The 12,500-nt window shown below is 46.7% G+C and overlaps 1 protein-coding gene across 1 annotated transcript in view; it reads left to right on the forward strand.

Annotated features, from left to right (window-relative positions):
• Positions 1–1,871, forward strand: part of LOC147472029 (acetylcholine receptor subunit alpha-like 1) — a gene marked incomplete at its 5' end in the record, with an annotated part of 155,489 nt that extends 153,618 nt beyond the window's left edge. The window contains 1 exon segment of the mRNA XM_086536578.1: positions 1,647–1,871. Coding sequence (XP_086392704.1) covers positions 1,647–1,760 — 114 coding nt within the window.
• Positions 1,872–12,500: the final 10,629 nt, after the last annotated feature.

A 12,500-nucleotide genomic window follows, 5' to 3' on the forward strand; every position in this document is an offset into this window, starting at 1 on the left:
TTTTGTTGCTCTCCCTTAAACTGACCTCCCTTTTCTTCTCCCTTAAACTGACCTCCCTTTTCTTCTCCCTTAAACTGACCTCCCTTTTCTTCTCCCTTAAACTGACCTCCCTTTTCTTCTCCCTTAAACTGACCTCCCTTTTCTTCTCCCTTAAACTGACCTCCTCCCATTTATTTCTCCCTTAAACTGACCTACCTTTACCCTCCCTTAAACTGACCCCCCTTTGTTCTCCCTTAAACTGACCTCCTCCCTTTTTTCTTCTCCCTTAAATTGACCTCCTCCCTTTTTCTCCCTAAAGCTGACCTCCTCCCTTTTTTCTTCTCCCTTAAACTGACCTCCTCCCTTTTTTCTTCTCCCTTAATCTGACCTCCTCCCTTATTTCTCTCCCTCAAACTGACCTCCCTTATTTATCTACCTCTTCCCTTTTTTCTTCTCCCTTAAATTGACCTCCCATTTTCTTCTCCCTCAAACTGACCTCCTCCCTTATTTCTCCCTTAAACTGACCTCCTCCCTTATTTCTCTCTTAATCTGACCTCCTCCCTTATTTCTCCCTTAAATTGACCTCCTCCCTTATTTCTCCCCGCAGAACTAACCTCCTCCCTTATTTCTTCTCCCTTAAACTGACCTCCTCCCTTATTTCTCCCTTAAACTGACCTCCTCCCTTATTTCTCTCTTAATCTGACCTCCTCCCTTATTTCTCCCTTAAACTGACCTCCTCCCTTATTTCTCCCCGCAGAACTAACCTCCTCCCTTTTTTCTTCTCCCTTAAATTGACCTTCCATTTTCTTCTTCCTTAAACTAACCTCCTCCCTTATTTCCTCCCTTAATCTGACCTCCTCCCTTATTTATCTCCCTCAAACTGACCTCATCCCTTATTTATCTCCCTTAAACTGACCTCCTCCCTTATTTCTCCCTTAAACTGACCTCCCTTATTTATCTCCCTTAAACTGACCTCCTCCCTTGTTTCTTCTCACTTAAACTGACTTCCTCCCTTAATCTGACCTCCTCCCTTATTTCTCTCCCTCAAACTGACCTCCCTTATTTATCTACCTCTTCCCTTATTTCTTCTCCCTTAAACTGACCTCCCATTTTCTTCTCCCTTAATCTGACCTCCTCCCTTATTTCTCCCTGCAGAACTAACCTCCTCCCTTTTTTCTTCTCCCTTAAACTGACCTCCTCCCTTTTTTCCTCCCTTATTTATCTCCCTTAAACTGACCTCCTCCCTTATTTCTCCCTTAATCTGACCTCCTCCCTTATTTCTCCCTGCAGAACTAACCTCCTCCCTTTTTTCTTCTCCCTTAAACTGACCTCCTCCCTTTTTTCCTCCCTTATTTATCTCCCTTAAACTGACCTCCTCCCTTATTTCTCCCTTAATCTGACCTCCTCCCTTATTTCTCTCCGCAGAACTAACCTCCTCCCTTTTTTCCTTAAACTGACCTCCTCCCTTTTTTTCTTCTCCCTTAAACTGACCTCCTCCCTTATTTCTCTCCCTCAAACTGACCTCCTCCCTTATTTCTCCCCGCAGAACTAACCTCCTCCCTTTTTTCTTCTCCCTTAAATTGACCTCCCATTTTCTTCTTCCTTAAACTAACCTCCTCCCTTATTTCCTCCCTTAATCTGACTTCCTCCCTTATTTCTCCCTGCAGAACTGGCACGACTACAAACTCCGCTGGAACCCTGAGGACTACGGTGGAGTGGAGATGCTCTACGTCCCCTCGGAGCACATCTGGCTCCCCGATATTGTGCTCTACAACAAGTGAGTACAAGGGTTCTTTTCCTGTGTCTCGCAGGTGATTGTCGTGTTTACTACGGTCGTTGTGTGTGAACTTGGTAAGGCAGGGAGGAACGAGTGCCTTGAGGGGAGAGGCAGAGGGAAATTAGGCATACGCAATGTCATATATAATTTATATATATATATATAATATATATATATATATAATATATATATATATATAATATATATATATAATATAAATAAATATATTACATATACATATATATATACATATACATAGAGAGAAAGAGAGAGAGAGAGACAGAGAGAAAGAGAAAGAGAAAGAGAAAGAGAAAGAGAGAGAGAGAGAGAGAGAGAGAGAGAGAGAGAGAGAGAGAGAGAGAGAGAGAGAAGAGAGGTATGAATGAGACTGAATATCTAAACACGCAAGAGATGTATTTGACGTGTTTCGACGGAGGTCTATCTCAAAAATACATGTATTTTTGAGAAAGACCTCCGTCGAAACACGTCAAATACATCTCTTGCGTGTTTAGATATTCATTCTCACTCATACCTTTCTTCTACATTTGTCGGTATGAACTCTGTTCATGTAGATATATGTGTGTGTGTGTGTGTGTGTGTATGTGTGTGTATGTGTGTGTGTATGCATATATGTATGTATACATGTATATTTACAGTATATATATTGCCTCAAACAATCATAGCAAAATCTACGCTGTCCATATATTCTGAAAGAATATTTACAGCAACTTTATTTCCTCCTGTGTTAGCTAAAAAAAAGAAAAGAAAAAAAAGAGGGTCACGTTATTCTTTTCTCCTCCAATATCACATCTATAAATATCAGATTATATCCAACGGTACATTACGTTTACAAGACAGCGGTACCGTTCTCATACTCGTATACCTCGTGGCGCAAATGTACCCTCGTGTATTGTAACTGGAGTTCGCACTGACGATATTACCACGCAGAATAATTGCCTAATTATCTTCTCTGGAAATTAGTTAAGTCGTAGAAATTAGCGACGGCGTAAGTCTGTGTGCACAGTCGTTATCTTTATGGCTTGTAATATCACCGTTTGTTCATTTTTTTTTGTGTGTTCTCTACTATACAAGAACATTACTCAGAGAATTAAACTTGTTCACCTCGACTGGCGCTTAATTGTCGAGGGGCGAGCCATTTTATAGGGCGTATTAAGAGGTTAAGTACAGTTGAATTTAATATAGGCACTGCTTATGAAATTTTGAAGCGTGTAACTCTTGTGGGAAATCATCCAAAGGAGTGGTGTAAGTTAAATGCGGGTATTCGTAGCCGCAGAGTTTTGCATTACTTTAGTGGGTGGGCAAAATTGTTAGCATTCAGAATGTAAAAAAAATGTATATAGATTGTTGAGATCGAGTTTGCTAATATGTAAAATGCAATAGACTAGTATTCCAGCTTTCTTGTTAAGACCAAGGGATAGCCCTTTTACTTTTTGTAATGATAAACATTTTGATGATTATGATAATAATGATGAAAGTTACTATAATGATAGTTATGATGATAGTGATGATGAAAAAAAAATGAATATTATTTTCTAAAATTACCAGGCTCATGATAATGAAGCCGGTAATGATTAAGATAAGGATAATAGAAAAGCTAACAATACTTACAAAGTCTCTTCACTTCAATTATAAAATCATTATACATTATCCGTTTTGCTATCTCTCTTAAACATCTAAACTTCTCTCGAATGAAGATCGAAAATGGATGTCATTCAACGCCGAATCAACAGCGTTCGAATGGAGTGTGAATTTACTCCCCCCATTATCCCTACCATTAAGGCCTATGGATTCGGAGAGCAGTCCACACGGCGTAAAATTACACGGCTCTTGCTACCCGAATCACGAATACTGTGAGAATTACCGTGTCGTCATTTAACAGCCGTTGTCATTAACCCTTCCTCTCCTCTTCTCCTTTTACCCTCCTCTACTCTCTCCCCTTCTCTACTCCCTCCCTCCCTCTCTCCTCTCCCTTTACCCTCCTCTTCTCCACTCCCTCCCTCTTTCATCTCCCTTTACCCTCCTCTTCTCCACTCCCTCCCTCTACCCTCCTCTACTCTCTCCCCTTCTCTACTCCCTCCCTCCCTCTCTCCTCTCCCTTTACCCTCCTCCACTCCCTCCCTCTCTCCTCTCCCTTTACCCTCCTCTCCTCCCTCCCTCTCTCCTCTCCCTTTACCCTCCTCTACTCTCTCCCCTTCTCTACTCCCTCCCTCCCTTTACCCTCCTCCACTCCCTCCCTCTTTCATCTCTCCTCTCCCTTTACCCTCCTCCACTCCCTCCCTCTCTCCTCTCCCTTTACCCTCCTCTACTCCCTCCCTCCCTCTCTCCTCTCCTCCCTCCCTCTCTCCTCTCCCTTTACCCTCCTCCACTCCCTCCCTCTCTCCTCTCCCTTTACCCTCCTCTACTCCCTCCCTCTCTCCTCTCCCTTTACCCTCCTCCACTCCCTCCCTCTCTCCTCTCCCTTTACCCTCCTCTCCTCCCTCCCTCTCTCCTCTCCCTTTACCCTCCTCCACTCCCTCCCTCTCTCCTCTCCCTTTACCCTCCTCCACTCCCTCCCTCTCTCCTCTCCCTTTACCCTCCTCTACTCCCTCCCTCTCTCCTCTCCCTTTACCCTCCTCTCCTCCCTCCCTCCATCCCACCCCCCTTCGGATGAAACAAGAAATATTTTTTCCTTTTTTTTGTGCGTGGATTGTGCAAGTAATTATGGTCATTCCGTAAAGTCGAAATTCCCATAAAGCAGAGGTGTTGGCGATGAGACTGGCAAAAGATCCCATTTAGCAGAGCGAGGAAAAAGCTAAACAAAAAACAGCTGGGTTAATGAGGAAAGAATTTGAGAGAGGGAGAGAAGGGGGAAGAGGAGGAGGAGGAGGAGGAGGAGGAGGAGGAGGAGGAGGAGGAGGAGGAGGAGAGGAGGAGGGGGAGGTGGAATTAGGGAGGGAGGAAAAATCAGATTCTAAAGACGTTGGGGGGGGGGGGGGAGGATCAGAGGAAGGAGGAAGAGGAGGGAGGAGGAGGAGGAGGGAGGAGGAAGAGGAGGGAGAGGACTAGAGATGAAAGGTTATTAAATATGAATAACAACGCATGTATGTATATATATGTGTATGTATGTATGTATGTTTGTCTGTATATGTAAAGTATGTATGTGTGTGATGTGTGATGTGTGTGTGTGTGTGTGTGTGTGTGTGTGTGTGTGTGAGAGAGAGAGAGAGAGAGAGAGAGAGAGAGAGAGAGAGAGAGAGAGAGAGAGAGAGAGAGAGAGAGAGAGAGAGAGAGAGAGAGAGAGAGAGAGAGAGAGAGAGAGAGAAGAGAGAGAGAGAGAGAGAGAGAGAGAGAGAGAGAGAGAGAGAGAGAGAGAGAGAGAAAGAGAGATATAAAGATAGATAGATAGATAGATAGAGAGAAAGAAAGATAAAAAAAAGATATTCACATAAACAACCAAACCCAACGAATAAAAAACAGAACCAAAAAACAGACAAAGAAGACAAACAACCACAGCGCAAGGAAAGACCGGAAAGGTGTAACCTCATCGATATTTTTACCCCCCTCCCCCCTCACCCCCATCACCACCCTCCCCCCATCACCCCCACCACCCTACCCCCCCGTGACCCCAGCCTCCTCTTCCAGCTCGGTAACAGAGCCTGTTGTATAAGAATCCAGAGGGAGATATAGAGGAAGTTCTCTTTGATGTCTGTCAGCTGATTACCGGGGAGAGAGGAGGGGGATGAAGGGGTTAGGCGGGATGGGGGGGGGTGGGGGGATGGGGAGGGGGATGGGGGATGGGGGGGATGGGGGGGATGAGGGGATGGGGGTGATGGGGGGATGGGTGGGGTGGGAGGGGAGGGGATGATGGGGGATAGGGGGATGTGGGAGGATGAGGGGGGAGGGAAGGGGTGATGGGGGGCAGGGGGTGGGGGGATGGAGGGATGGGGGTGATGGGGGGGATGGGTGGGATGGGAGGATGGGGGATGAGGAAGTTATTTGATGTGACCAAAGGGATTTCTCGCAGATGCGTTCTCAATGTTGATTGTGATGATGTAGTATTTGATTGTATTCTTGCATTTCATATCAGTGGCATTACAGAGAACAATATTCATCAGATTGATAAAAATCCTGAACATAAAAGTTACTAAAATTCATCATCAAAAGTAGATAATCAAGATTTAATTGAGTTGAACTGCATTGCACGATGTCATTGCAGGATGATCGTATTGAACCTCCCCGATGTTTTGCTCGGGGGTCCCTTCCTGATAAGGCCGCCACTTACGGCAGGATAATGACATGATGCTGTTGTCGGCGAAAATTGGGGAAATTGATAAGGCTCAGATAGGCCTCGTTAATTAGATGAGGCTGTTGGTCTTAGGAGAATACACTTAATTTCTTCACACACACACACGTACACACACACACGCACACATACATATGTATATATATATATATGTATATATATATATATACATATATATATATATATCATATATATATTATATATATATATATATATATATATATATATATATATATATATATATATATATATTTATATATATATATATATATACACATGTATATATATTATATATATGTATATATATATATATATATTATATATATATATATATATATATATTTATATATATATATATATATATATATATATTATATAATATATATATATAATATATATATATATATATATATATATATATATATATATATATATATATATATATATTATATATATATATATATATATATATTGTGTGTGTGTGTTTGTGTGTGTGTGCGTGCGTTGTGTGTGTGTGTCTGTGTGTGTGTGGTGTGTGTGTGTTGTGTGTGTGTATATATATATATATATTATATATAATATATATATATTATATATATATATATATATTTCTATCTATTTATATCTATCCTTCCATATATCCTCGTCTATCTGTCTCAGTTTCAATTCATCTATCTATCTGTCTATCTATCTCTTTATGAATATATGTATATCTATCTGTCTAAGATCTCAATGAATGTCAATCTACCTACATCCATTTTTATTTGTTTCTTTAATTTTCGTTCATTCCGTTTTGCATAAGTCTAAAAAGGAGCCCAGACCACTGAACAAGGGAAAGCCAAAGCGCTTTTATTCGTTTAATATCTAACTCTCTGAAGTACCACGGAACGCATTTCGCTGTTTACGATAGTTGTATTAGATATAAAAAAGGGGGAGAAAGGATAGAAAGAAAGAAAAAAAAATAGAAAAAAAAGAAAACTTGAACGTTTCTTATGAGATTCCGAGTCTTGGTGTTATTGGATCATAAACCTCAACGGAACTGTCTACAAGTTTGAGACGTGGCATCTTCTGGTAGTGTCGTTGTCTTTGGGTGTGTGGGTGTGTGGTATGTGTGGGTGAGAGAGGGGAGGAGATCGTGTGTGTGGGTGTGTGTGGGTGAGAGAGGGGAGGAGATCGTGTGTGTGGGTGTGTGGTATGTGTGGGTGAGAGAGGGGAGGAGAACGTGTGTGTGGGTGTGGGTGTGGGTGGATGTGTGTGTGGTTGAGAGAGGGGAGGAGAACGTGTGTGTGGGTGTGGGTGTGGGTGTGTGGTATGTGTGGGTGAGAGAGGGGAGGAGAACGTGTGGGCGTGTGTGTGTGTGGGTGGATGTGTGTGTGGTTGAGAGAGGGGAGGAGAACGTGTGTGTGTGTGTGTGTGGGTGTGGGTGGATGTGTGTGGTTGAAAGAGGGGAGGAGAACGTGTGTGTGGGTGTGGGCGTGGGTGTGGGTGTGTGGTATGTGTGGTTGAGAGAGGGGAGGAGAACGTGTGATTGTGTGTGAGTGGTTGAGAGAAGGGAGGAGAACGTGTGGTTGAAAGAGGGGAGGAAAACGTGTGTGTGGTTGTGTGTGGTTGTGTGTGGGCGTGTGGTTGTGTGTGGGTGTGTGGTTGTGTGTGGGTGTGTGGTTGTGTAGTTGTGTGTGGGTGTGTGGTTGTGTGTGGGTGTGGGTGGATGTGTGTGGTTGAAAGAGGGGAGGAGAACGTGTGTGTGGGTGTGTGGTATGTGGCTGAAAGCGGGGAACACGAAGTGTGAGTGTGGGTATGTGGGTGTGGGTATGTGTGGCTGAAAGATGGAAGGAGAACGTGTGGTTATATGTGTGTGGGTGCGTGTGGTTGAAAGAGGGGAAGACAACATGTAGGTATGTGGGTATGTGGGTATGTGGGTATGCGGGTGTAGGTGTATGGCTGTAGGAGTGAATAGTGGAAAAAAATACTGCGTGGGTGTGAGAGTATCTGATGAAAAAATGTAAACGAAGCAAGAAAAACGAGATATAACGAAATAAATTGAGGAATACAGGATAAGCATAAGAAGAAGGGAATAGAGAGACAAGAGAGTAAGAAAGTAACACAATGAACTAGCTAATAATAATAATAGCAATAAACACATCGATAAAAAGAGAAAGAAATATGGAAAGAAGACGACCATTAAAAAAAGTAGAAACAGGGATAGAAGGAATAAACCATGGAATATATATAACAACAATCAGAGCATGGAGTGTGCATGAGAAGGAGAATATTAGTTAAGGCTAACATCGTCAGCTGTTGAGACGGAAGTAGGAAGGAGGGAGGGAAGGGGGGGGGGAGGAAGAGGAGGAGGGAAGAGGAGGAGGGAAGAGAGGAGAGGGGGCTGGACACAGAGAGATAGATAGATAGATAGATAGATAGATAGATAGAGAGAGAGAGAGAGAGAGAGAGAGAGAGAGAGAGAGAGAGAGAGAGAGAGAGAGAGAGAGAGAGAGAGAGAGAGAGAGAGAGAGAGAGAGGAGAGAGAGAGAGAGAGAGAGAGAGAGAGAGAGAGAGAGAGAGAGAGAGAGAGAGAGGAAGGAGAGGAGAGAGAGAGAGAGCGAGAGAGAGAGAGGAGAGAGAGAGAGAGAAGAGGAGAGGGAGGAGAGAGAGAAGAGAGAGAGAGGAAAGGAGAGAGAGAGAAAGAGAAGAGAGAGAGGGAGAGAGAGAGGGAGAGAGAGAGGGAGAGAGAGAGAGAGAGAGAGAGAGAGAGGAGGAGAGAGAGGAGATGAGAGAGAGAGAGAGAGAGAGAGGGAGAGAGAGAGAGAGGAGAGGAGAGAGATGAGAGAGAGAAGAGAGAGAGAGAGAGAGAGAGGAGAAGAGAGAGAGAGAGAGAGGAGAGAGAGTAGAGAGGAGAGAGAGAGAGAGAAGAGGAAGAGGGAGAGAGGAGAGAGAGGAGAGGGGAAAAAGGAGATGTGAGGAGAGAAGGGGGGAGAGTAGAGGGAGAGGAGGAAGAGAGAGAGGAGAGAGAGGAGAGAGAGGAGAGAGAGGAGAGAGAGTATGAGAGGGAAGAGAAGGGAAAATGGGGGGTGGAGGGGAAAAGGAGAGACGGGAGAGAGGAAGTGAGAGGGAGAGAGGAGAGGGAGAGAGGAGAGAGGAGAGAGGAGAGAGGAGAGGGAGAGAGGAAGAGGGAGATGGGAAGAGGGAGAGAGGAGAGAGGAGAGAGGAGAGGGAGAGGGAAAGGGAAGGGGAGAGGGAGAGAGGAGAGAGGAGAGAGAGAGAGAGAGAGAGAGAGAGAGAGAGAGAGAGAAAGAAAGAGGGAGAGGAAGAGAGGGAAGGGGAGAAGTGAAAATAGTTGGGGGGGAGGAGAGGGGAAAAGGAGCGAGGGAGAGGGGAGGGGAGAGAGGAAGAGGGAGAGGGGAAGAGGGAGAAGGAGAGAGGAGAGAGGAGAGGGGAAGAGGGAGATGGGAAGAGGGGAGAGGGAGAGGGGAGAGGAGAGGAGAGAGAGAGAGGTGAGTGAGGTGTGAGGAGTGGAGAGGGTGAGAGTGAGAGGGAGGTGGAGGAGGGAGTGAGAGTGGTGGAGGAAGGAGAGAGTGTGAGAGGTGAGAGAGACGGTAGAGAGTGAGTGTAGTTGTGAGATAGGAGTGTCGGAGGTGTGAGTGTGAGTAGAGAGAGACGGTGGGGAGAGGAGATGGGGAGATGAGAGGAGGAGTGGATGGAGGGAGAGAGGAGACGAGAGGGAGAGGAAAGAGGGAGCAGAGACGGGATGAGAGGAGGGAGAGAGAGGAGAGATGGAGGGAAGGCCCCCGGAGAGAGAGGAGAGGAGAGAACAGATTAGAGAGTGGAGGAGAGGAGCCAGAGAGAGAGTGGAGAGAGAGAGAAGAGAGAGAGAGAGAGAGAGAGAAGAGGCAGGATGGAGAGGAGGGGATACGGGAGAGATAGGAGGAGGGGGAGAGAGAGAGAGAGGAGAGAGAGAGGAGAGAGAGAGAGAGAGAGAGAGAGAGAGAGAGAGAGTGGGAGAGGAGAGGAAAGAGAGGGGAGGAGGAGTGAGGAGACGAGAGAGAAGAGGTTGAGGAGGAGGTGAGGGGAGGGGAGTGAGGGAAGGGGTAGGAGAGAGGTAGAGAGAGGGACGAGTGAGGAGAGAGGAGAGGGTGGAGCGAGAGCGGGAGGGAGAAGGTGAAGAAGAGGGAGAGAGAGAGAGAGGAGGAGATAGACGAGGAGAGAGAGAGGTGGGGAGGAGAGAGGATGAGGCAGAGAGGAGGGGGGCTGGAGGAGATTAGAGGAAGGAGGGGACAGAGAGCAGACGAGAGGGGAGGAGAGAGGAAGAGGGAGAGAGGGAAGAGAGTAGCCGCGGAGTGACTATAGGAGGATACCCCCCCCCGAGAGAGAGAAGAGAGAGAGGGGGGAGGAGGAAGGCCCAGAGGGAGATGGGAGGGAGGGAGAGAGAGGAGAGGAGAGCGAGATCGAGGTGAGGTAGCGAGAGAGAGAGGAGGGAGAGAAGGAGAGAGGGGGGGGAGAGGAGATGTGAGAGTAGGAGAGAGGGGTGAGAGGGTTGAGATGGAGGTGGGAGAGGGAGATGAGGCGAAGGAAGGGGAGAGGGAGGGAGAGGGGGAGGAGGAATAGGAAGAGAAGGGTGGAGGGAGGAAGATGAGGAGAGGGTGGGAGAGGGAGTGAAGAGAGGGAGTGTGAGAGGTGAGGTGGGGGGAGAGAGGAGGTGGAGAGGGAGAGGGAGTGGTTGAGTGAAGGTGAGGAGAGAGTCAGTTGAGTGTGGGTGGGATGAAGAGGAGGTGAGAGGAGGGAGAGAGGAGAGATTGATGAGGGGTGAGGAGGAGAGAGGAGAGGGTGAGAGTGAGTGAGGAGGGAGAGGAGAGGAGAAAGGAAGGGAGGGCGAGAGAGGAAGGCGAGCCCCCCCCACCCCCCCCCCCCCCCCCACCCCCACCCCCCCCACGGAGAGAGGGAGAGTAGAGGGAGGAGGGAGTGGAGGAGGAGGAAGAGAGGAGAGAGGAAGAGTAGAGAGGAGTGAGAGGGAGAGAGGGGGAGAAAGGAGGGAGGAGGGTGAGGGGAGAAGAGAGGAGAGAGGGGGAGAAGGGAGAGAAGAGAGAGAGAGGAGAAGGGAAGGGGGGAGAGAGGTTGGAGTGGAGGAGAGAGGAGATTGAGTCGGAGGAGAAGAGGATGCGGAGAGAGAGAGAAGAGAGTGAGAGAGAGAGAGGTGAGAGAGGAGAGAGTGACGAGAGAGGAGAGGGAGAGAGAGAGATGTGAGAGAGAGGGAGAGATGGCGGAGAGACGGAGTGAGAGAGAGAGGAGGGGAGGAGGAGAGAGAGAGAGAGAGAGAGGAAGAGGGAGATGGGAAGAGGGAGAGAGGAGAGAGGAGAGAGGAGAGGGAGAGGGAAGGGGCGAGGGAGAGAGGGTGGAGTGAGAAGGAGAGAGGAGAGAGGAGAGGGGAAGAAGGAGAGAGGAAGAGGGAGAGGGGAAGAGGGAGAGGGGAAGAGGGAGCACTCCCAACGAACACCTCCCCCTTACCAAGTAGTTTTCGCTGAAATTTAAAGATGAAGTCGGCAGAGGTCGGACAACATATTTCAAGATGCAGGCTAAGTGAAGTTTAATCAGATTCGCGTGGATTATAGATCACGTTCGGGCGTTATGAATAGATAACAACAGGATCACGTAGGTGGTATTATCAAAGTGAGGATGATTAAAAAAATGCTTCAAAATTCCTAGCAAGAGAGAGTTGTGACAGCTTAAGAAAACTGAAGTGTTCCTAAGATCCATATTCCCTAAGCATAGTCTGCCCCGCCGCTCCTCTCCCTTCTCAGGAGAAAGTCGGGAGGGGGAGGGGGGGAGGGGGGGGGGGGGGGGGGGGGGGGGGGGGGTGGAAGGGGGGGGGGAGGTGGTGGATGGAATTGTTTGGGGGGGGTTGGAGTTAAGGGGTGGGTTGGGTGGAGGGAAGTTAGTTAGGATAGGAGAAGTCAAGATGCTAATTAGATAGGCATGAGCGAGATCATTATGATTACGCTGACGGAAGCACATTGTACTGCCACCTGAAGGAGTCGAGGCTTTAAGAGATTTTGTATTTTTTTTTTTTTTTTTTTATACTCATAAGTGAGCGCGGGCACAGACGCTCGTGTACGCGCACAGGCACACACACATATATATATATATTTTTTTTTTTCTTCTTTTTACTTATACATGGGCGAGTACACAGACGTTCAAGTACACACACACAAACACACACAAACACACACACACACACACACACACACACAAACACACACACACACACACACACACACAAACACACACACACACACACACACACACACACATAAACACACGCACACGCACACACACACACACAAACACACACACATTTAATTCACAATCTAAAAATCTCTTGATGTATGATCATATCCGCACTTATTTTCCTATGTGCGTGCAATAACGCCTTTATACAGTATGTGCGCT

The sequence above is a fragment of the Penaeus japonicus genome, unplaced genomic scaffold, assembly GCF_977035675.1.
Source record: "Penaeus japonicus unplaced genomic scaffold, GWHDUDI00000001_assembly GWHDUDI00000004, whole genome shotgun sequence".
Classification (NCBI taxonomy): domain Eukaryota; kingdom Metazoa; phylum Arthropoda; class Malacostraca; order Decapoda; family Penaeidae; genus Penaeus; species Penaeus japonicus.